This window comes from Schistocerca cancellata, chromosome 4, assembly GCF_023864275.1.
Source record: "Schistocerca cancellata isolate TAMUIC-IGC-003103 chromosome 4, iqSchCanc2.1, whole genome shotgun sequence".
Classification (NCBI taxonomy): domain Eukaryota; kingdom Metazoa; phylum Arthropoda; class Insecta; order Orthoptera; family Acrididae; genus Schistocerca; species Schistocerca cancellata.
The window spans coordinates 813,587,548-813,614,315 of record NC_064629.1 but is presented as its reverse complement, the minus strand read 5'-3'; the positions used below and the strand labels follow the sequence as shown (position 1 = coordinate 813,614,315).

Sequence of the window (26,768 nt, the reverse complement as noted above, 5' to 3'; positions counted from 1 at the left end):
ACCACATATCTTAGAAGCAAATTTTCACTCAAACAAATGATTTTTTTAGTATCACAATATAAACCATTAAAAACATAAATACACTCAAATATACAATCTGTTACATATATATATATATATATATATATATATATAATCCATTTTTCTTGTTTTTTTTTCGTGTTGCAGAGGATTACAATGATCATGAGAATGAAATCTTGAAGAATGAAGAGCTAACACTGAACAATGCTGCAAATAGTCACGGTGTGATGATTATTGTGAGTGGACTGCTTCCAGTCGTGGTTCGTCTAGTTGGGCGGTGAGGAGGCCTCAACATTCAACAGACTCCTTGTAATATAAGTGTACATTATTTATATGTGCCATTTGTGGCTTTTGACTGAATGAGGAAAGAACAATTTCAATCTGGCACTGCTGTGTCTCTCACTCTCTCTTTATTCTTTGTCCCATCCCCTATTCCTGCTTCCTGTTCCCAGGCCTTTCAACAGACATTCCAGATCAAAGAACTGGCACCAAGCACAGAATTTCCTTTTCCTGGAATAATGTATGTACAGCCATTATAATGAATGAGAGAGTAAGTACTTGTTTTTTCCTTGTGTTAAATAGCATTCATCTGTCTATATGTATGTGGATGTGAGTGAAGCTGGAATCTTCATTTAGATTTGAATGGTATCTCATATGTTTTAATAAGCTTGAGCAGACCAATCATACAAACTTGTGTGTGACATTTATAATATGTGGTATAGTGATTGTGTAACCACTAACAGGGAAGTGAGAAAAACTTTAATAGTGTAAATTTTATTAGCCTTTGTTCCCATAGCTGCAGCTTGCAGGAAGAAATACATTCACTTTGGTTCCACTGTAGTATTTATAACAGTTTAATTTTATTTCTTGAACTGAACAGGTGTAACTGTGAATGGAAACCTCATTGTTAGATGCTTTTGCAGTTATAGTTGGAACTGATACTGTAGAATCTGGAAGCATAAATTATGAAGAATGTAACTAACATATTCCTTATTTATGAGGTCACCATTGCTTAGTGGTGTAAAAGATGTTGTGTTTTAGAAATGAACATTTCTGTGTGAAAGTGCAGCTACTTGAAGAAGAATGCATGTTTAATGATGGCATTGAATTTGTGCAGTTACATGAATGTGCACATTCACTCATGAGACAAGATGCATGTTGACTTTTTGAGAAGTATGTTGTGATAGTAACTAGTGAGTAGGTATATACTATTATAAAATGCCATTGTAAACAAAGTACTATTTCTTATAGTTGCCTTGTTACAGTGTATGAAATATTTTCTAGTACACAAATTATAGAGGGATGGTATTCACATAAAACCATAGTAAAATATCTGTAAATTACAATTTGGCAGTCAATTTTGGAAGCTTCTCACTTTAGTGCATTGTTTGCTGTATGTTGCTGCATCCGCTGATATATTACAAGTGGTGCTTAGTCATAAACTGTCTTAGCTATTGTTCACCAAAGCGTTTGTTTACATTTACCTTGGTGCTCAGTCATTTCAAGCATATGACCTGGGCACAGAAATAAGGCTGTGATATTTAGATACTGTGGTAGAAAATGGTTTTCAAATCAAATTTTTCATTGAAACATTCCTAAGTGGGTCCGATTGTTAGGTAAATAAACCTTTAACCCTACCATAATTTTACTGTTGGATTTGTGCCTTAAAATATCTGAGCTCTACCCATGTTTCTGAATTTCATATGCTACATATACTGCCCAGGCCAAATGCTTTACAATACAGTGCAGCATTAGACATTGATAAAAATCAAAAAGGAAAGAACTGTGAAAAACCCACTCCCTTCAGTTTCAATATGATTGGGTGTAATGTAAATATTAAACATTTGTGATGTTGCTCTTAATATTTTATTGCTTGTCAATTTATTTCTTATGTCCTGCTAGTGTGATTATGTAGTGCTCCATTACTTTTTCCTTCTTTCTCTTTTCTTTCTTTTTTATACTTTTACTTGGAGAGAGTTTAAGAAAAATGACAATACAGGAAAGAGAAGCATATAATTTCTGGTGAAAACACTGATTTTTGTAATGTCAGTGTCCATACGTATTGTTGTTCTCAGCTAGCAACATGATACTGCAGACATTACCATGGAAAAGTCATCAAGAGACATGAAAGCTGAGAATCTAAATTAAATTCTATTGTAGTTGAAACAACCATTAGTTGTGCTTTGTAATTACATGTATATACGGTATATAAGTATTTAAGTGCCATAAATGGACGTGTTTGCTGTACATTTTCCTCCTTTCACATGAAACATTATTTCAGTGAAAATATGTTATTCAAAATGTATAGTCTTATATCAGAGTAAGTGACTAAAATATCTACCTGTATGGTTTTGTCAACAGAAAATAATGTAGATCAAACTCCTGGAGCACAGCTACAGCACTCTTGGCAGCTGAGGTACTTATTTTACAAATTAAAAGCGAAAAAATAAAGTTAAGCTGATGAGATACTAATTCAACCTAGATATGTCAGAGTCAACATATGAGAACCTTATATCCATTACTACTATTCTTGCCATCCAGCAATGTGGGCAAACCAAGGAGCATGTTTTCTTGTCTTGACCCACTATCACTAGTGCACAAAATAATTGGTAACCTTTATAACGTATTGTGCATTCAGTGCCTTTGAAATTAAAGTATCGAGGAGATGTGGTTATTGGCCAGCATTGTCACAATACAATGTTTCAAGCAAAAGATGGGCCAGGAAAGTACTGAGTAATTATATGAAATGCTTTGTGTACTTATATTTTAAGATTTAAGCTAAAATAATTGAGCTCAAAGTCCTAAGATTTTCTTTGTATTACTGACCCATCTTTTGTTTGATGAACTTGGCCATATCTTGCCTACGTGTTTTGTGAATATATTGCTCATGTCATGTCAAGACAGTCTATATGCAATGGAATTGATGTCGAGACATTCATAAGTCAAGCTCTGTCTGTCTTAGACTTCAGTAATATAGCTGAAAATGTACTTTTTGATTTTTACATCATTAACATAATTCTGACACTTCATCAAAACTGACCTGTTTGAACTATGTACTTAGACAAATATCTTTTAAGTGTATAGATATAATTCACCATTTCTTGCTTTTCGAATTCCAACTGCGCATCTGCCAGGAACTAATGGAAGGAACTGTCATGGAGTCTAAAAGCATCTGCTGTTTATTTTTTCTGTTTTCTTATACAGACTTTTCAATTCTGGTCTTGGTTTTATCCTCTTGAGTTTATTTCCATAATTGCCAAAATACTGTCGCTGCATGCCTTCACAGATGTATAAATATTACACTGACACTACAGGATATGTCCAATATTTCAAGTCTTGTCTTGATCTATTAAATACTGAAAAGCTCCAAAGTAATTCATTATTTCACTAGTCATTCATTCCATGTTGTGCTCTGCTGAGCTTTTCATTCATGTTAATGAACAGTATTCACCATGTACTTAAAAACTACTAACTTCATCATCTTTCCGAAACAAGTATTGTATGAAAATGATTGCCTTGTACTCTAAGTTGCAGAGCCATATTCTCTGCAATAACAAGAGACGGCGGCAAAACTGGTTTCTTTTTCAGGATATGTATTAATGAAAATTTCAGTATTTCAGGATGTAAGTTGTTAATGAATGTGTTGCAAGAAAGGTATAGTGACATGTATTGTGTACTGCCATTCAAACCAAATAATTATACACCTATGACTAGTAGGGTTTTTTTTAATGACATACACAGAATTCTGGTTTTAAAATTGTAATGCCTATGACTCTTTTTTTTTAATTTACCAGAGTACCTGTACATTCCAAAATACTTCAATAACATCCAGAAACATAAGCTCATCTGTTTGATAAGTATCATAAAATATTAAATAGTTTTGTATTTAAATTATTACTTTTATAGATTAAATATGTGAAGCAGTGTCATTTTTAGAAGTACTGCACTATTAATAATTCAGTGATAACAGTTTTTTAAAATGTTATAATTTTCCATTGGTTCTAATTTATGGATTTGTAATTGTTTCGGAAATTCATAGACTAAAACTTAGATCATTACACAGATATTAGTTTACAAAATTGCAGATATTTATTCTACATCTCCAGTGGTTTCTTGGATATGAGAATGAAGATTAAACATATTTTTGTAAGTCTCCTTAAAAATTTTCTTAATCTAGAATCAGAGTGATTCCTCTGTATATATATTGTGAATAAATCAAAACAAGCTTATTTACATAACTGATATAAGTTCAACAGACTATGAGCATAGTGCTCAAATCAAAATTACAGTGTTGCAGTTTTTGTTTAATGTGTGATACTCTACTAAAAGTCGTAGTATTTGGTTCATTGCTGCTGTTAGCTGTCTACATGTGTGCAGAGAAGCATGCACATATATGGGTGTGCACAGAAAATCTGCACGTGCATACTCACTTCACCCATAATCACATGCACACACACATAGACTCACCTAACTGGGATGTGGGGAAAGGCGATTGAGCCAAAGTATGTTGAACAATTGCATAATTGGGCCTACTTTCTGTCTCTCTTTCCCTCTCTGTCTGTTTCAGAGTGTGTGTGTGTGTGTGTGTGTGTGTGTGTGTGTGTGTGTGTGTGTGTGTGTGAGTGAGAGAGAATATTTTTGTTTCTTTATGTATATTGGTGGTATAGCATGTGTGAGCATGTACATTGATGTATATGTTAGTGCTTCTGCACTTGTGTGAGTGTGAAATAAATGTGTATTATGTAGAAAATAGAAATAGACTTTAACCCATTCTAAATCCTCTCATCAGCAAAGCCTATTTATTGAACAAAACTTTACCAGTGTTTACATGCTCATGACTCAACAACTTGTCTTGAAGCTGTTATTGATGAAAACCAATACCATTACAGGAATTTCATTTATGTATTTTTACATAGCCCTTTCTGCATTTCAGAACATTTTCCTGTTTGAACTGAAACTGCTGCAGGGTACAGCAGCAGTTAAGTTCATTTGAAGGTAAATGACAGTCCAGCATACCAAAAACTTGACAATATTTTGATCAGTGTAGAGCTGGTGTACACTTTTAAAGTTTAGTTCTGCTCAAATAATGAGTTATTTCCCCCAGACAGCAGTTTTAAAGATATTACATGCACAGTAGATTATCAAGTTGGTGTCTGTAAATGAAACACAGCTGTATTATCTTTATGTCTTTGTTGTGTGATGATCTTGTGTCGTATAGATTTCTGGCATGTGTAACAGGGTTACTGATACGCATATTTTCAGCCTTTTTCATATACTTTGTTATAAAACGCTTATTTATGTTTACTTAAGCACTGGATTTTTTTGAGAACTATGTTTCATTGGTAGCACTATTTTCAGAATATGACATTTTTGTGAGATGTAAAATTTATTATTTTATGAAATCATGTGCTAGTTGTGTCAGTGCAATTCTGCAGACCATAAATTGATAGCTTCAGTTATTTCTTCAGTGATTTAAAACAGTGTTATACTATTGAAATCAGTGTAGTAATAAGGCAGTTGTGCATCTGGCCTGATACACACATTTTCGTAGGATAAGCATACATTTAGTTCTATTGGTAATCATCTCTTCATTGCTTATTTTAGAACGCCCAAGAGTAAAATTTCAATTACTGTGTGGTTCCTGCTCAAGCACTCAGTTTGTAACAGCGTTACACATTGGAACAAATAATTATCTTTTTAAATTTCTTGCTAATGTTAGGACCTTCCTTTATTCCGTACACTTTCCTATGTTTCTGTTGTACAGAAATTACAAATGAGTATAACATATTATGTATTTTTTTTAAATAAGCAAGCTTACAATAACAAATAGGTTCTTATTCATGGCCTAAACAGGAGACATTTTCTTCAGTTAATTTTGATATGGTTTATCAGTGCTTCTGATCCAAGTTGCTGTGCAACATTGTCTGAATATAAAACATTTTCCTTCACATGCACAGTATATCTAGAAATAACAACAGTGGATGAACTGGGTTCTCTCCTTCCCTAAGTGCAGATTTAACAGTGTGTATTAAAAATTATTTTCATTTGTAAGTGATGTACATTGCAACTCTGTTGTTTACATTAACACATATCATTCAGAATTTTTAACCCAATTAGCTTCCCTGCATAATGAATTATCCACTGCACATAATTGAATAATGGAACATATTTATTTTTGTTAATGTAACAGAGAGTTTTGACAATGGTTTACTGTACAAATGCAATGAGTAAATATTATTTGCACTTGACATGAACAGATAGGTTTATAAAATGTTCCGCTACTGCTGTCACGTTCTGATGTGTATGCAAAAGTGTAGATGAGAGTTTAGACATTTTCATGTGCGAATAACCTCTCCGGACCTGGATTCAATCCTGGATAGGAGTGGGGATTTTTCCTCATTCCAGCCCTCCAATAAGCCCACAGGGTCGCATAGCCTGCTATCAAGTGAGAACCAGTGATCTTTCCATCTCCTAGTGCCATGGAGAAGAAAGGTTGCAGTGTGCCTGCAATCAGACCAATAGCCCAGTCATGGGCTTGAGCCACGGATTTTACTTCACTTTTTAAATAAACATTCCCACAAGGAAGAATACTCTTTCTAAGGTCTGTTTCTTCTCTGTATACAAATGAACTGTTTTATTATTATTATTTTAAGGAATTCAGTTTCCACATGGTTCTAAACAAGAGGTTTGTACTTTTGTGGCCTAATTTTTTACAAATTCAATGCAGCACATATGGAGGTGATGAGGGAATTGTTTTGTATTTTGTAATCTCATGATGAACATGAAATACAATAAACCTGCTATCCCTATCATTATGCATGAAACAACTGTTTCATTGTTTACTATCTTCCAAGACCTAGTACAAGCCATTTATAAATTACTACATTCATATAGTTTTACTATTATATTTAGCCAATGCTGTTCTCAGAATAAATGCACTGTCAATTACATGTATGTTTCCAATAGAAATGTTTTTTTTATACACATAATAAACAGTGAGGATTTGAGGAAATTCATTGTGATCAATTACTTTGATCATCCTTTATTACACACAGAAAATTTAGGTCTGCAATGATTGTGCTGATGTCAACTAGTTGTTGTAAATCAGCTGTTCAAAAAGGTTAATTATTTCATCTGTCTGTTTAATGTTTATAGAGATATATATAATGTATTTCCTTACAAAAGTACTCATCAGACTGTATACATAAAAAAATACAGTGATCTGATATATGTGTGCAGAAGTGTAGTGGATTTGTCAAATGGTACAGTGGATGTTTTTCCTGTTATTTATATTCAGCACCTTTGTCACTATACACCATAATCCATGATGGGAAATATTTTATAACTGACTTTTGTACAGAATAAAATATAATTATTGTAACGTGAGTCAGAATTGATTTTTAATTTTTCTCTGTCCTTACTAATCCCTCATAGAGCTGACATTGTTTCATCCTGCAATGGATTAAACATTAAAATATGTTAAAGAAGCTGTATATAAATCAGAAGAGACTCTCTCTACATGTCACTTGTAGCAACATTATAAGAATACTTCTGCAACTCTATTTTAATAGATAACAAAGAAGCAAAATATGATCTTCTGGTGTGGTTTTGACAATAAATATGACTAATATTATAAAAATTTCTAAAGTACTCAATTCAGGTAAGGCTTCATACTTTTAATTTGCTGTAATATACCACACGGAGGGGGAGAGGGGGTGGGGTGAAGAAAAATAATAATGATGATGCCAACTGACTTTCATTTTAGATTCTAAGGACATAACCTACATAACTAATAACAAGTAATATATTTTTCATGGTGATTACAGTATTTGACTTATGGAGGAGGCATTACACTACTTTCCAATACAATGAAAGCAAAATACTTTTCCTTCCCTGTGCAGTACGAGGAATAATTGTGGTTAGATGGCTAAAAGTCAGCATTTTAAGCAGGTGAGTTGTTATTGTTGAATCACAATGCAGTAATGATTGACTCATACACAGAGTTGTTGTCATGCTGACACAGAAAAGTACAGATTCCAAACTGTATAAAATTTGCTATTGCCCAACCATTTTAATTGTGCCACCAGCCCAAAGTTTTGATCTAAGTTCAAATCATGAAACAGTCACAGACACTCACACCAGGTACACCAAATTTCACTGTACTCACATCATATACCCTGATAAATATTGTGTGCCAGACATCTGCCTGGTCACACATTCATGTGACTTCAACATCAAACACTGTGACCCACACTCTTGTAAAAAGTAGTTCCTATGTTCCTCAGATCAGTAATGTAATTTTTTAAACTACTTTATTTAATTACTCTTATTCTGGTAACCAGTAGGATCTGAGCAGCAACACCAAAATGAAAACAGTCATATGATCTCTGAACAGATCATTCTTTCACTGACCTCTGAACTGTAATTGCTTTCACTGCCCTCTGAACTGTAATTGCACTATACAGTGGCTATCAGTGTTATATGATAGTTTAGTTGTGTAGCACACTTCAGAGTCTGGCAATCTCCCTTAGTTAATTTATGAGACCTACTGGACCTATGACTGAGTATAGTTTTTTTTATGTTTCTATTTGCCATTAATATGTTAAACACTGCACCTGGACACATGTAATTGCTGTAAAAGCTCTGTGATGAAATACCTATGCTTGCATTATGTCTTTTGTACCATTGGACAGATAACCTGATATCCCACTGAGTATGATCAACGGGACTTTTAGTGTACAAAATGTTACAATACCTGTATCAGTAATCTGGTGGTTTATAGTCCATTTTTGAACTATTTTATTACTGCAAGTGGAATGAACATTTGGCAGGTGAACCTACTCATTGAACAATAAATTTTCCATATTTGTCTACTGTGTGTTTAGTTTAATTTCTGTTGAAGAGAAAACAGTTTGAAATTTATATTCTTTTTGGGAGAAAAAGTAAACTATGAAACAGATCTCACCTAGACACACAATTACATTCCTTCCTCTCATTTGGACAAAACCAACAAAACATGACAGATTACTACAGTTTAGGGAACAAACAAGATGGAGAACTGTTTAAGACACTGGACTCAGAATTAAGTACATAAATACACAGAGGTGACAAAAGTCATGGGATACCTCCTAATACTGTGTTGGATTTCCTTTTGCCCGGTGTAGTGCAGCAGATCAACGTGGCCTGGACACAAGTATTTGGAAGTCCCTTGCAGGAATACTGAACTATGCTGCCTTGTAGCCATTCATAATTGCAAAAGTGTTGCCAGTGCAGGATTTTGTGCACAAACTGACCTCCTGATTATGTCTCATGCAATGTGGGTGACCAAACCATTCACTCAAATTGTCCAGAATGTTCTTCAAACCAATCACAAACAAATGTGGCCTAGTGACATGCCACATTTCCATCTGTAAAAATTCCAATGTTCTTTGGGAATGTGGAACTGCATGAATGATTGCAAATGGTCTCCAAGTAGCCGAACATAACCATTTACAGTCAGTGATTGGTTCAATTGGACCAGAGAACCCAGTCCTTTCCATGTAAACACAGTCCACACCATTATGGAGCCATCACCACCTTCCACATTGACTTGTTGACAATTTGGATCCTTGGCTTCATGTGGTCTGTGCCATTCTTGAACACTGCCATGTGGCCAGGCCACAGTTTCCCAGTCATCTAGGGTCCAAGCTATTTGGTCACGAGCCCAGGAGAGACACTGCAGGTGATGTGCTGTTAGCGAAGGCGCTTGTCGGTCGTTTGCTGCCATAGCCCACTAACACCAAATTTTGCCACCCTATACAAATGGATACATTCGTCATACATCCCACATTGATTTATGTACAGGGCTATTACAAATGATTGAAGCGATTTCATAAATTCACTGGAGATCCATTCATTGACATATGGTCACGACACACTACAGATACATAGAAAAACTCATAAAGTTTTGTTCGGCTGAAGCCGCACTTCAGGTTTCTGCCGTCAGAGCGCTCGAGAGCGCAGTGAGACAAAATGGCGACAGGAGCCGAGAAAGCGTATGTCGTGCTTGAAATGCACTCACATCAGTCAGTCGTAACAGTGCACTGACACTTCAGGACGAAGTTCAACAAAGATCCACCAACTGCTAACTCCATTCGGCGATGGTATGTGCAGTTTAAAGCTTCTGGATGCCTCTGTAAGGGGAAATCAACGGGTCGGCCTGCAGTGAGCGAAGAAACGGTTGAACACGTGCGGGCAAGTTTCACGCGTAGCCCGCGGAAAATTGGCTCACGCCACAACTGGAGACCGACAGCGCCGACTCCATCTTTCAACAGGATGGTGCTCCACCGCACTTCCATCATGATGTTCGGCATTTCTTAAACAGGAGATTGGAAAACCGATGGATCGGTCGTGGTGGAGCTCATGATCAGCAATTCATGTCATGGCCTCCACGCTCTCCCGACTTAACCCCATGCGATTTCTCTCTGTGGCGTTATGTGAAAAATTCAGTGTTTAAACCTCCTCTACCAAGAAACGTGCCAGAACTGCGAGCTCGCATCAACGATGCTTTCGAACTCATTGATGGGGACATGCTGCGCCGAGTGTGGGAGGAACTTGATTATCGGCTTGATGTCTGCCGAATCACTAAAGGGGCACATATTGAACATTTGTGAATGCCTAAAAAAACTTTTTGAGTTTTTGTATGTGTGTGCAAAGCATTTTGAAAATATCTCAAATAATAAGTTATTGTAGAGCTGTGAAATCGCTTCAATCATTTGTAATAACCCTGTAGTTATTTCACATTGCTTGTCTGTTAGCAGTGACAACTCTACGCAAACACTTTGCCCTCAGACATTAAATGAAGGGTGCTGGCCACTGTGTTGTCCATGATGAGAGGTAATGCCTGGAATTTGGCATTCTTGTCACACTCTTGCCACTGTGATGTCAGAAACTGAATTCCTCAATGATTTACAAAATGGAATGTCCTATGCATGTAACTCTAACTACCATTCAGCATTCAAAGTCTGTTAATTCCCATCATGTGGCTTGATTTTATACCTCGTGTACATGATACTACCAACATTTGTACATGTCGCTATCCCACGACATTTGTCACCTGAGCGAAAATGTAAAGAAACCCATCAAACACCAAACCAGACGTTTCTAATGTCACAACTGATGTTGGGGAAAAAAAATGCTGCAGTATGATCCTTCTTCTTTGCTTGGAGGTTTTGCAACACTCTCTCGTAATCAACAAGAGAATGTGCATCAATGGAATCAAAGCTGTCCACTACCTGAAAGTGGTTTGTTAAATGGATACAAGCAACCAGTTATTACTGTGCATCAGAAAAATTTCACCCATGTCTACCAATCAGTCCCTTTTGTTTTGTTTTATATAACAATGAAATTTATAGAACATGTTCCTTTCTTAACTGAAAAATGGTTTGGGATTACCAGCCAGAGAGAGAGAGAGAGAGAGAGAGAGAGAGAGAGAGAGAGAGAGAGAGAGTATAATGATTATCTTAATCAGAATGAGATTTTCAATCTACAATGTGTGCAGATCATCCAGACCGAGGCTCGAACTCCAACCTTTTGCCTTTCACAGGCAAGAGCTCTACCAAATGAGCTACACAACCATGACTCATAACCCGTCCTCACAGCTATACTTCCAGCAGTACCTTGTCTCTTTCCTTCCAAACTTCACAGAAGCTCTCCTGTGAAACTTACAGAACTGGCACTCCTGGAGGAAAGGATACTGTGGAAAATGGCTTAGCCACAGCCTGGGGGATGTTTCCAGAAGGAAATTTTCAGTCTGCAGCAGAGTGTGTGCTGATGTGAAACTTCCTCACAGATTAAAACAGTGTGCGAGACCAAGACTCAAACTCAGGACCTTTTGCCTTTCACGGGAAAGTGCCAGGAAGTTTCATATCAGCACACACTCTGCTGCAGAGTGAAAATTTCATTCTGGAAACATGCCCCAGGCTGTGTTCAAGTCGTGTCTCCACAATATCCTTTCTTCCAGGAGTGCTAGCTCTGAAAGTTTCACATGAGAGCTTCTGTGAAGTTTGGGAGGTAGGAGACGAGGTACTGGTGGAAGTAAAGCTATGGGGACAGGCTGTGAGTTATGCCTGGGTAGCTGGGTAAGTAGAAAATTTACACGCAAATGGCAGAAGGTCCTGAGTTCGAGTCTCGATCTAGTACACAATTTTAATCATCCAGGAAGTTTCATTATGTTAATTGGTAATACTCTATGAGTGATACCTAAGGTATGCAATGTTGGGCAATATGTTGCTACCGGATTGTGAGAGAACAGAAACAAAATAAACTGGGGGACAGAGAGCAAGGGATAGTGGAGGTGAGCGGTTGGGTGTTGGGTGTAAATCCCACTGACCACATTAGAATATGCGTTACCAGCTAACTGTAGCACTCTTTAGAGTTTGTTAGATGTGTTGTGTGAAACACGAATGTAAGATAGTTGTAATCTGCATACAGTGTTGATGGATAATAATGGATTGTGTAAATGTGTTTTGTAAACTACCACAAAGGAAATGGCTAAAATTGAAAATTGCATCCCTTCAAAAAACACACACTCTATTTCAACTACTAAATTCTGTCAGACTTCACATCACTCTACACCATTACAACTATTCATCCAGATCCTGAGTCTGGCAACTCCACAACCAGTGCTTCTACTGTACAGAGGGGCACCATCATCTGAGAGACGCAGTACAGTGTATTTCAGGTAACTACAGTGAGATATGACAGATGTGCGTGTCTCCACCAGCAATCTTGCTAAGTTCAGACAATCTATCACCAATAGGTTCTGTTGTAATGGCGACCGGAACGGTTGCGGGGTTGAAGTGTTGGAAAACACGATGGGACCCGCGGAGCGGCCTGTGAACAACAACAAAACAGGAGAGGACAGCCACAACCAATGAAGGACATAACGAACAACAACAAGATTGAAACAATGGAGTAACAAGGAAACCTAACAACCACGTCCACTCGTACACAGAACAAGAAAGTAAATAAGCTGTCTAAGGCGAGGCGATGTGTCCAGAGACGTACGCAAGGTTAGACTGGCTGGATGAGCGAGAGGCAGGCGCTTAAGTACTCTATCGGGGACGCTGCTATTGGCCACTGGAACCACGTGTTCCACTGTGGCGCTCTCACACTAAATGCGGGCCAGGAGGCGTGCGCCGCCACAGCTTATGGCGCGATGGTGCAGAGACCTCTTAGGGGTCTTTGACGTCCATGACATCTGGCGGGGATTCAAATTCTGCGGCGTGTGGTAGCAGAGGTTCTGTGACTGGTCTTGCTCATGCAAGGAGAGTGTTAAGAGTTTTAAAAGGACCCAGGATTAATACTCTGTACTGCTAGTTGATTTTTTTCCCTTTTTTTTTTTTTTTAAAGACAGTAAGGAAGCAAAGATCCTAGACAATAGCTGCAAGGAGTCTAGTGAAGACTGTCTCTATTTAGAGAACAAAATAAGGCAAATAACAATGGAAAACTTGCATATGCTTGGCCAATCAGCAGAGCACATGTGTTAAGTAAGTCACATGAGGTATCTTCGACTTTGACACTCTTGATTTTAGTATGGACACAGAATTTTATGTTCTTTGATCCTAGAACACCTTTTGTTTGTTCCAATGTTTTCCTCACTAATTACTTGTAGAAGTACAGCAGAAACATGCTAACCCAACCTCAGATGGTCAGTATTCCCACTTAGTCCTGTCCAACCATCCCATTTCTGGTGTTTGTTAGGACTTGTCGATGACTCATCATCTGTGATATGGATCACTAGGCAGTTGACTGTTGATAAGTGTGATAGTTTGATAAGTTTTAGTACCAAATAACTTGTTTCTTACTCAATCAGTGAGTGTTATTGTGCACACATTTGTTTTATTAATTCATAACAGTGTTCTTCTTACATATTAGAGTGTGTAAAATTAAATAATAATATCACCTAAAGGTAAACATGTGAGTGCTTGGAAGGTTAGATGAGTCTCTTTGAAACATTGCAAGTGAAATAAGGATTGGGCTAACAAGTGTTTAAGACTTGAGAAAAATAGGAAAACTCTTGAAAGTCATAATATGGCAACGGACAATGAGAAATGACTGAAAATATGCAAGACTTTGAAGAAACCTAAAAGTGAAATTCTTTGTGGGCTTGGTCTGAACAGAGAGAAGAAAAGAAACTCTGTTGTCTGGACCAATCATAAAATAAAAGGTACTGCTTCTGTATAAAAAAATTAGATGGAGACAATCAAAATGATAGGTGTACAGTGAGAGAAGGATGGCTACAATGGTGGAAAAAATGGCATTCAAAATGTAATTATTTTTGGTGGGAAACTGTCTGCTAATGAAACAGTGCCGTTGAATTTGTTCCAAAATTTAAAAGCTTAGTTAAAAGAGCTTAAACTGACCCCTGGTCAAGTGTATAACACTGATGAGTCTGGCTTAAACTACAAAGTGCTCCCTACAAGAACTCTTGCTGCACAAAATGAGTCTGTAACATGTCAAAACTTGCCAAAGGTAGAGTAACTATTTCTATCTGCAGTAATGCTAATGGCAGCCACAAGATACCATTCTCTGTGATTGGAAAGGCAAAAAGCTTTTATCACCATATCAGCCCTGAAAAAAAGGTCCACAAATGTGCCATATCGATACTCGACAATGTGACATATCAGCCATCTGAAGACAAAATTGAAAATGGTGGAACAACAATTTTATTTCTTCCTGCGAGTCCAAACCATGGACCAGAGGATCACTGAGTGCCTGAAAAGGCAATATTGTTGAAAGTACATTGGATCAATTTTAGAGGACACATGATGGCAGCAGATTATTTCAGCTAATCAAATCAATAAATATAAATCCAAACAACTGATAAAGCTTGAGAAGAAATTTCAGCATCAATGCTCGAAATAGCATGGCACAAACTGTGGCCAAAAATGAAGGTGAAACATCAAAAGAAATGAGTGAAGAGAATCAAGATGAAACAGCCATTGCAACAAGTGATGAAAGTTAAGACACAAACACTCCAGTGATTTTTATGGATTAGCAAACCTTATAACCAGATGGCAAGCCCAGTGACATACATAAGTGGATCAGTACAGCTGACATTGATTGCATGACGGAAGGAGAATTAACTGACGACCAAATCATTTACACGGTAACTCGAACAACTGAGGAGAATGAGAAAGATGATGACAATGAAGAGAATCAACCTCTGGCTCAGGTACCACATATAGATGCTAAAAATACATTTGATGTAGCCTTCAGTACATTGAACAATGCTCTATGTCTACCCCCATAAATATTTTGTGGATTAGGAAATGGTGGAACATTGGGGCAAAATCAAGGTTGTCACCTGCTAAGCAAAAGAACATTCCATACATTTTTGTCCTGCTTAAGAACAGAACATATTTCATCATGTGATTTCTCATGTTTTAAACAGTTAAATGCAAATCAGTTGTGTCAATGCAGTACTGAATTAAGGTACATAAGTTTTTAAAATTTCACTCACAGTAGCAATATCTTACTGTACAATACAGACATATTTTGTAGTAGAGGCAGTACTGTCTGTTGTACTTTTGTGTAAGATTTTTTTAATATGTTGACATTTTCTTTTCATTTTGTTACTGTTTTATCACCAAACAATATTGCAGACTGTATTTCCAGTTGAAAATTAAAGTTGTAGTGCACATATGTTCAGTATCGTCAGACAACAGGTTAATGGCTGTATCATGCTTTTTGATTTGTATAGCTGTAAAACTGAGCCATGCAGTGATAAAAACAAAGTGCGTGTATGTCAGGGAATGCCTCTCATTAATTACAAGTTGGAAAAGCTGGAGATATTAGAAAGAAAAATATTATGGAAAGTCATGGATCCAACCCTGGTTGAAACTGGCTGGAAGCTTCGGAGCACCAATAAAATCTACAAAAAGATGGAGAAAATCTTGGAGATAATGAAAAAGAGGTGGTTATCATTTCTAGGACACCTGTACAGAATGGACAAAACCAGACTAACCAAAAGGATATTCGACTACCTGTGGAAAAAGAAGACAACAACAACAACATGGATTAAGGAAGCTCATAAAGATCTGGAAAGGTTCAACATTCAGGAAGTTCAAATGTTAAATAGAAATACATTTTGGACCATGATTCAAAATTTGGAAGGATTTCAAGTCAAAAGAACTAAAAAAAAAAACTTGAGTTACAGTAAATAGTAAATGGCATGTTAGATGTTCAGTGCATCACATTGTACTATGAAACTGTATTCTTGAGTGACATGGGTCTTTTATGTTATATTTTTACCAGTCCCTACTCTGTTTGAATAATCCATGCCTGTATAGTATGTATTACTTACGGGACATGGTTTATGTCCATTCTAAATATATGGTGAACATGCTGCTTTGAGTTTTTTCTTTGTTTTTTGCTGGCAAATAAAAGTTAAGTTTGGATCTTGTAACAAGACCTTGCATAGAGCTGCTATTTATCATTAACAAAAAGGAAGAAAGATTAAGATTTAACATACTATTAGTGTGAGGTCATTATAGATGGAGTACCTGGTCATATTGGGCAAGTATGACCTTCGAAGTAACTACTTCTGTATTCACCTGAAATGAATCTACATCTACATTTACCTGACTGTTCTGTGATTCACACTGAAGTTCCTGGCAGAGGATTCATTCAACCACTTTCAGAGTATTTCTCTACTGCTTCCCTCTTCAAAGTGCATGGGAAAAATGAACACACAAAATATTTTCATGTGAGCTCTTATTTCTCTTATTTTATTATGATGATCATTTCTCCCTATGTATGTGGGCATCAACAAAATATTTTCGTTTTCAGTGGAGAAAGTTGGTGTTTGAAATTTCATGGAAAGATCTGCTGTAAGAAAAGGACAAGTGTAGTGTAGGCAATCTCTTTGGTGGATCTGTTGCATATTTACCTTGACTTCTATGTTATGGCACAAATCTTTCAATAATTGGGCTCTTCCTACATCAGTTTCACCTTCCGTTTCCAAAAAGACCATCTCAGAAATGTCATTTTGAACATGTCATTAGAGATCTAATCATTTTTATCAATAAAAAAAACCTGACCATCCTTCTTGTAGGAAATTTCACTACGGCAAAATTATTTTTATAGAGTTCTTGGCCACCTTTGTCCTCCTTCTTGTCCATTTCTTCATTTCCATTTAACTCTTGCTGTTCTACATCACTGTTAAATGTTCTGGAGGCAGAATCAGAATCACAAGAGAGGGATTCCCTGCTTTCAGCACTGACACTGTAGCTTTCACTGAAGTCCCTGACAACAATGTAACACCAAGTGCTTTGCTTGGTGTAGCATTTATTTCATTTCATTAGAGTGAAGTTGTTTCAATTGCATTTTGAAGGCTCCTGTCCAAGTAACTTCTTGTGAGCTCATGTCATGTGTGTCTGTTTCTTCTGGAAACTGTGAAATGACTTTATTGGGCGAGACATTTAAAAAAACAGATATAACATAAAATTTATAAGTGATGACTGTCTTACCAAAGTCTCCCTTCAGCAACATAGGAAATTCAGATTTTTCTAACACCCCTCCATTCATCCTTTTCCAGTCATCTAGCATATTTCTCCGGACAAGTTTTAGGGGTCTAAAAAAAAGGCCACATCAAGTGAGTGACACAAATGAGTAGAGTTAGGTGGCAGAAGCGCAAATTGAATGTCGTGCTCCTTGCACAGTTTCATCACATCAAGTGACAGATAACTCCAGAGATTATCACCTGTCACCACTTCTGGTTTCTCTAAATGCCAGACATAAAGCAAAACAATTACAATAAACCACAATTTGAACATTGTTAGGTCAAGACAACCGCTCTGATTCCTGTCATAGTCTGCACCAGATAAAGCTCCTTTACTTCAAGTACTGTAGAGATGTTTTGCACCCCAAACTGTGTACGGTGGGAGGACTGCGCCATCTGCAACCACTGCTATCATTACACTGATACTTCTCTTAGAACTATCCACAATCCTTTCTGGCTGTCTTGTACCCCATTTCATTATTACTTTCACTTTTCCAGGATCATAACAAAAGTTGGTCTTCTCATATTTTATAATGTTGGAGGGAGGAACACCATTCAAGGACATTTCAAAGTTCTTAAAATAATCAGTCACTGTTTCTCATGTAGGTGCTGCCCTTGCTCCTCTTTACATTTTCACTTACTCTAACTGTTAATTCCTTGTTTCTTTTTGAAAAACTTGTTACCATGAGCAACAAGGTTGATTGTCACAAAAACTTATTTTAGTCCACCCTGGTCAATTCAGTGACCCCTGAACAATTTACGTAACATCATTACTCCTCAAATCAAAACTCCATTTTGCACAACAGAATATTCCTTCGACCAGCTTTTTTGTCTCTCTATTGGTTAATGCTGTTTGGCCACCTATTTTGTATTCATATCTCTTCTTGATATTTCAATTTAACATTTTATAAGGAACTGCATATTGTTCTGAAACTTTGTGAATTCTTAAGTTTTATAATTTGACAGCCTTCATAGCATTTAGAAGAAATGCTAGGTTGCAGTTGGATTCCAAGCTGGTCCGAAGACCACCTTGGTATTACTGATTAAATTCGCCCTACAGAACAGCAATTTTATAATTAGGCAAGCATGGTGTCTAAGTGGTATTAACAATGAAAAAAATATGAAACAATAGCACTCGAGATGTTCATATGCAAGTAAAAATATTACAACTTCCCAATTACACACCAGAAGTACCTGAACACAGCGTAAGTTTTTGTACTGATATATTTACTCCATAAGTGCTGCACATGAATTACACATCTACTGACAGAGTCTTTTGTTGGTACCACATGATCCAACATGCCATTCTTGTAGGCAAATCAGTCAAGAATTCACAAGACAGCTGTGGTGTTCTCGTTAAGACGCTGTCCTCAGACATCCAAATGTTAAAAAATAGGTAAATGGTCAGCTTCAAACCATCTGTTTGGATTCATCTCATTTTATGGTACTTATGTTGGCAGCTATTCTTCTGAAATATTTACACCCTTTTGGTGAAGGAATTTCAGTAAACTATGTTTAGTAAATTTGCTTTAGTGCCACTGTCATTGGTAAAATTAACATTCCTACTGTCCAGTGAAGGTATTGATTGAGGAACTATAGCAACCTAAATTTGTATGGCTGAACAGGAAAGTTTTTCTTTGATCCATGCACCAACATACTGGCAGACATAAACCACTCACAGTACATGTAAAATATGCACCTTAACATGAATTTTAGTTATTTTTGCGGCATCAAATCCAATGGGTTTGCTGACACACAAGCAAATTGGCACTGTTCAGCCCAACTTGGACATCAAAATAACATCACAAGTAAGATGTTTTATTCACTTTAATTGATTTCAAAACTCACAAGCAATCTGTTATATTACAACCTAACCTATACCTCAGGCTACACTACAGATCCGATCACTTTACAATGAGACTGAGTACTGTATATGCTTATTGCTTGTGACTGTTCTGTGTAACTTGAAAATTGTGAGTTCAAATCCCAAAAAGTGAAGTCCATAGATAAGAACTGAGTTTACTTAGGACCAGTATGTAACTACTGCATGACACGTTAGTTACTCCACAATGAAGATAGACCTCTGTGGTAATTACATGTTGAAGATTTCATTACACTTAAATTGACACCAGTATTAGTCCTTAAAACTAAAAGGCTTGGTTAGATTAGATAGTGAGGATATCCATAACAATGAGGAATAAGTCAGCAAAAATAAAAATACATGGTACATACTTAGAAAAGCATGAATACCCTTCCTTATAAGATCCTAAGGAAAATTGTCCTGAAGGATGTGGAATAAATTAAAAACTTTAAACACACTTTCATTTAAAAATTATACAAAACATTAGTAATGTTTGGCAACAGCCTTGGCGCAGGTGTTACACCGGTTCCCATAAATCACCGAAGTTAAGTGCTGTCGGGCGTGGTCGGCACTTGGATGGGTGACCATCCAGGCCGCCCTGCGCTGTTGCCATTTTTCAGGCTGCACTCAGCTTCGTAATGTCAATTGAAGAGCTATTCGACTGAATAGTAGCTGCTTCGGTCAAGAATACCATCATAATGACTGGGAGAGCGGTGTGCTGACCCCACAGCCCTCCTATACGCATCCTCCACTGGGGATGACACAGCGGTCGGATGGTCTCAGTAGGCCACTCGTGGTCTGAAGACAGAGTGCTTTTTTATTAGTAATGTTTAAAAATATACTTATTAAAGTGCATAAGATAATTCCTGGCTGACTGTAGTCAAGCATCATCGAAAGAAAACCATCTACAATGCATACTTACATTGATCACATTACTGTACTGAAGATGAGCAGAACTCACATTCCAGTAGAACATTCTTAACTGGGTACTAGCAGTAAAACGCAGCCTGGGTGACTGACTAGTGGGATAAGGATATCAAGTAGAACAAAGTGGGACTTACATCAAAATGTTAGAAGTATTCACAATCAAGCTTCAATTGTTCACTAAAAACAGTATGGTAAGGCGCTTAAAAATATTATTAGGAAGGCAAAGAGTATGTGGCATTCAAGTAGAATAGCTAATTCACAGGATGAAATTAAAACCATATGGTCAATCATGAAGGAAGTGTATGGTCAGCAGCACAAGGTTGATAATATAAAGTCAGTTCATAGCAAAAATATTTCTGTTACTGATATCTCAGATATATGTGCAGCATTTTACAATCACTTTCTTAGCATAACTGGTGGATTAAATCAAAACTTAGTTTCTACAGAGAATCATATAACTCTCTTGGAAAATGCTTTTCCAAGATTGATGTCCAAAATATTCCTGTGATACAGACAAGGGGAGATTGAGTCAATAATTAAATCACTGAAGACCAAGACTCTCATGGATATAATGGAGTGCTTAGCAGAATATTTAAGTACTGTGCTGTACACGTTAGCCCTATACTTAACCATAGTTGTAATTTTTCCTTTAAGAAGGGTCAGTTTCCTAAACAATTAAAAAACTCAATAGTAGAGCCACTTTATAAAAAGGGAGAAAGGGACAATGTAGACAATGTTAGACCTATTTCTATGCTATCAGTGTTTGCTAAAGTTATTGAAAAGGCTGTGTATATAAGGACAATTGATCATTTTATTTCACATAATTTGCTGTCAAATGTACAGTTCGGTTTTAGAAGTGGTTTAGCAACTGAAAATGCTAGATTCTCTTTTCTCTGTGAGATACTGGGTGGATTAAACAAAAGGTTTCGAATGCTAGGCATCTTTTTTGAGTTAACTAAGGCGTTGTATTGTGTTGATCACAAAATATTGCTCCAGAAGTTGGACCATTATGGAATACGGGGAGTAGCTCACAGTTGTTTCACCTTTTACTTCAACAACAGACAGCAAAATGTCATTATCCACAGTGCTGAGAATGGATATGATGTAGAGTCTGAGTGGGGCATGGTGAAATGGGGGGTGGGGGTGGGGGCATTGGGATGTGCCCGAGGGATAAGTGGTGGGCACACTCCCATTCCTTATTTATATAAATGATATGCCCTCTAGTATTACAGGTAATATAAAATATTTGAGTTTACTGATGACACTAGCTTGGTAGTAAAGGATGTTGTGTGCAACAATGGCACTGTTTCAAATAGTGAGGTTCATGATGTAAGTTCATCACTTAAACTAACACTAAAACACTTAAACTAACACTAAATCATAGTAAGACAGCTTCTACAGTTTCTAACACACAATTCAACAAAACCCAACATTTTAATTTCACAGAGTGGGCATTGATTAGTGAAACTAAACAGTTCAAATTTCTAGGTGTTCAGATAGATAGTAAACTGTCATGGAAAGCCCACATTCAGAATCTTGTACAAAGACTTAATGCTGCCAGTTTTACTATTTGAATGGTATCAGAAGTAAGTGATCGTTCAACATGAAAATTAGTCTGCTTTGTTTATTTTCATTCACTTATGACATATGGTATCATATTTTGGGGTAACTCTTCCCATTCTCAAAGGATATTTTTGGCTCATAAATGGGCAGTTCGGGCAATAAGTAACGTTAGTTCATGAACCACTGGTCAATCATTGTTCATTAGTCCAGGAATTCTGACAGTGGCCTCTTAGTACATATATTCTTTAATGTTATTTCTTGTTAACAATATCAGCTTATTCCGAAAAAATAGCAGCTTTCACTCAGTTAATAATAGGCAGAAATCCAATCTGCGTTTGGATCACACTTCCTTGACTTTTGTGCAGAAAGGTGTGCAGTGTACTGCTGCATTCATTTTCAGTGAGATACACCAATAAATCAAAGATCTTAGCAGTTATCCATGCCATGCACTTTCAAATCTGGGTCACGCATTCTGTTCTATCGAGGAGTTCCTCAAAAAATTAAGCTGATTCCTGTGCTATATTGTTGACTATGTTTACACAAACTTATGGCTTGTCTTTTTTTGGGTTCATAAACATTTTATTTTATATGTTATTACTTTTGTACCGACACGTTCCATGATGTTGGAGGTTTGCTCATCAATTTTATGCTTGGCCACTGATAAACACTGTAGGCTCCTCTTCAACTGTACTTTTCTATGGTTGTTGGCAAATTATTGATAATATATGTATCTGAATAATGGACACCTCTCTGGACCAAAGTAAGTGATTCTTAAGTCATATGTGTAGATCATTTTTATTCAAAGCATTGATTCCATTAACAGAGCTGATGGTTTGAAATACAGATATATTACTTATGACAAAATTTAATTTACAAATGAATTTACTGAGAAGCTGTAGCTAGTGCATCCAGTTCTTGAGCAGACCTCTGCAGGATATTCTTGAATTCAGACCACAAATATTTTGTATTATATGATTTTAGGCTCAGAAAACTTTGACTTGGAGTGATGAGCTATTCTAAAATACATTTATTTGTGAATGTTTATGAATGATACATCTGAAGCTCTGTTTCTAATCTGCAGGCTCTGTCAATGTACTATAAAGCCAAATCTATAAGAGTTTAAATATTAGAAACAAAATCACTAATATTGTACATTTTCCATGAAATTAACATACACAAATCCTAACGATCAATGATCAGAGCTAAACATACATTTGAAGTAAATAAAAGTTGTGACTGGTATAAAATAAATAACATTAAAACTAAATCAATCATGCACAGTCATAGTAGACAAATACTCCCAGCATTGTTTCACCTAATAATTTGTTGAAATGTGAGAGGCAGTTGAAAGCAAGGACTATTTTACATATGAGGGGTAGTCATAATAAATTTTAACTATTACATCATAAAACCAAGCTGGGACCAATAAAAATGTGGTGATGGTGTTAGACCTTCTCTACCTATTCACTGTTAAAGGCAATACATTTTTCTCATTGATGGATGAGTTCAGCCTAAGTCGAAACATTGGGTGTAGAAGTCTGCATTGTGGCCATTCAGGCAATGTTTCACCTAGAAAATCACCTCAGCACCTGTCTGGCATTCTGGAAATATCTGCCACAGAGTGGTTTTCTCATCCAAGGAAAGAGGAAGGAGCCACTGGCTGCCATGTTAGAAGACTATGGGAGACATGGCAAAACATGATTGCCTGAAGAAGCAGAATGTCTTATTGTGCTGTTTGCAAAATGAGCTGACACATTGTTGTGGAGCAAGAACACTCCTTCGAACAGCTTCTCATAATACTTTGGTTTGAGACCCTCCCGGAACCTCATCAGAATGTTACAGTGATTTGCTCCTGTGATGGTTTGCCCATTGTGAGCACTACCTGTTAGCACCACACCTCGGCAGTCCAAAAAGATGCTCAGCATCACCTTGTCCAATGATGACTGGGTCTTTGCCTATTTAAGCAGTAGTGAAGCCACATGTTGCAGCTGTGGACAATTGTCCCAGTACAGTAATTCATTTTTGAAAATGTTAACTAATTTTCAAATAATTTAGTAGTAAAGGTAGCAGCTGGTCATATAGTACAGGTGATGTGTCACAGAAAGCACACGAGCAAGATGGTGATGTCCTCAGTCTTGTTTACTTTTCTTTGCCTCTATTATTCATTTTGTTAGTTACATGTTCCATAGAACATTTTAATGATTATTTTATCAAAATGATGTTGAATGAGTCAGTTTACAGGATATGTATACATGATTAGTGTTAACATTAGTGAACACATTATCATTTTATTCTTATTCATGCAACAACAATTTAAAAAAGAAGTTTTTTCATGGCTACCAGTATGTAAGTACAAATTTGTCAATGGAATAAAAGGAGTTGTCCAGGAGAAATGATTTTAAATTAGATTTAAAACTTGCTTTTCCACTGTCTGACATTTTATATTATGGGGTAAATGATCAAAAAATTTTGTTTCTGCACACTGAACTACTCTCTGAGCCACTGACAGCTTTAACAAAGGGTAATGAAGATCATTTTTCCCTCTAGTGTTGACAGTGTGTACATCAATGTTCTTCTCAAATTGTGATAGCTTATTTATCATGAATTTTGTTAGTGAAAATATGTATTGTGATGGCACAGTTAAAATGCCTAGCTCCTTGAAGAGGTACCTACATGATATCCATGGGTGAACACAATATATTATTCTTACTGCTTGCTTTTGTGCAGTCAATACTTTTGTTCTAAGTGATGAGTTACCCTAGAAAATTATGCCTTACAACATCAATGGGTGGAAATATGAAAATAATTCAGGAGGTTGATATGTTTGTTTTCAACAATAACAATTATACAAAAAGTAAAAGTAGCTGAATTTCATCATTTGAAAAGCTCAGTAATATGCTTCTTCCAGTTCAAGTTTTCATAAAAACGTACACCCTGAAATTTGCAGCATTCTACATCTTACTGACTCCTCCTGCTCATGTGCTACACTAATTGTCAATATGACTCTCTTTGTTGTACAGAACAGAATGTAGTGTGCTTTTCCAAAATTTAGGCATAGTGCATTTTCAGACAACCACTTAATAATTCTTTGGAAAATATCATTTACTAACTCTTATGTTGCTTTCTCTCTAATGGGGTTTATTATAAAACTAGTATGGTCTGCAAAAAGTACCAATTTTGCTTGTTGGCTGTTAAGTGGAAGATCATTTACATATATATAAGGAGTAGAAGTGGATACAAAATTGAAACGTGTGGAACTTGCACTGTGATTTTACCCCAGTCTTCTGACACTGTCTGATGTATTCAGCACAACCTTTCACATTCTGTTTGCCAAGTATGATTCAAACCAGCTGTGTGTAAAGCTATCAATTCCAAAGTAATTGAGCTTTTCTAATTAACAGCATTCTCAGCCAAGCAACTTTTCTGGAATTCAAACTGTGATATGCTAAGTAAACTGTTTCCACTTAAGCGTTCAATTACTCTTGAATACATTACTTTTTAGTATATTTTGGAAAAAGATGTCAGTAAGGAAATTAGATGATAATAATTGTCTTGTCACCTTTCTTATACGTGGTTTAATAACTGCATATTTAAAGCTGTCTTGAAAAACTCCCTGTGCCAGTGATGCATTTCATATATCACTAATGACATTACTAATTAAGCTGGAACAACTTTTCAGAATTCTGTTTGGAATACCATCAACCCCATAAGAGCTTTTGTTGTTTAGAATTTTTATAATTTTATTATTTTCAGTGGAGGATGTTGATGCTACTTCTAGTTGCTTAAAGTTTTGTGGAATGGCATTTTAAAAATATTCTCTTGCTTCTTCAACTGAACTGTTTAATCCCATATTTGCTGCTACATTTAGGAAGTGATTGTTAAAAGTACTTGCAACTTATGAATTATCAGTCACAACACTGTCATTTAGTTTAACTGCAATGGAATCTTGTACACTGACTAGCTGTCATGTCTCCCATTTGACAATGTCCCATATAGTTTTAATCTTATCTCCATTATTTATTTCTGCCAAGACACTCATACTTCTGGACATTTTAGTGACTTGCCTTAAAATGCAGCAGTATTTTTTGTAGTATGCAAGTAATGCCAGATCTTGACTTACTCTGGCCTTTACATAAATTTCACTTTTCCCCTTACATGAGATTTTAATTACCTTAGTTATCCACAGCTTACTTTTTTTAATGGACGTTTTGGATAATGTTTTAGGAGTGCAACTTTCAAATATTGATACAAATTTACTATGGAATAAATTGAATTTGACATCAGTAGCTCTTTCTACATACACCTCGTCCACACCATCCCTTTTAACTTACTCTTAAAAATTGTATCCTGTTCTTATCAATAAACCTGTCTGCCCCAGTAGCTGACTGGTCAACGCGACAGAATGCCAATCCTAAGGGCCTGTGTTCGATTCCCGGCTGGAGTGGAGATTTTCTCTGTTGAGGGACTGGGTGTTGTGCTGTCGTAATCATCATCATTTCATCCTCATTGATGAGCAAGTCACCCAAGTGGCATCAAATAGAAAGACTTGCACCCGGCGAACGGTCTACTCGACGGGAGGCCCTAGTTACACGACATTTACATTTACATCAATAAACCCCACTGTTTTGTATGAACCTGCCTACAGGTTATAATGTACCATACTGTTTATTTCCATTAATTGTGCATTATCATCAGATAGTCCATTAGCAACTGGGTTAACATTAATTGTTTCAGCCTGAGCATTGTCTATAAAAATGTCATCAATCAGTGTCCTTTTGTTTTCTGCATACAAATTGGAAAACTGACTGCTGAAATTAGATTGAAACACCCAAATAATAACTCTAGTTCATT

At 36.5% G+C, this 26,768-nt stretch overlaps 1 protein-coding gene across 1 annotated transcript in view; it reads left to right on the top strand.

Moving 5' to 3' along the window:
* LOC126184802 (ephrin-B1) overlaps positions 1-7,407 on the top strand; it is a 551,947-nt gene extending 544,540 nt beyond the window's left edge. Inside the window, exon 6 of the mRNA XM_049927388.1 lies at positions 169-7,407. Coding sequence (XP_049783345.1) covers positions 169-302 — 134 coding nt within the window. The 3' untranslated portion in view covers positions 303-7,407. The remainder of the gene's footprint in view (positions 1-168) is intronic.
* The last annotated feature ends 19,361 nt before the right edge of the window (positions 7,408-26,768 follow it).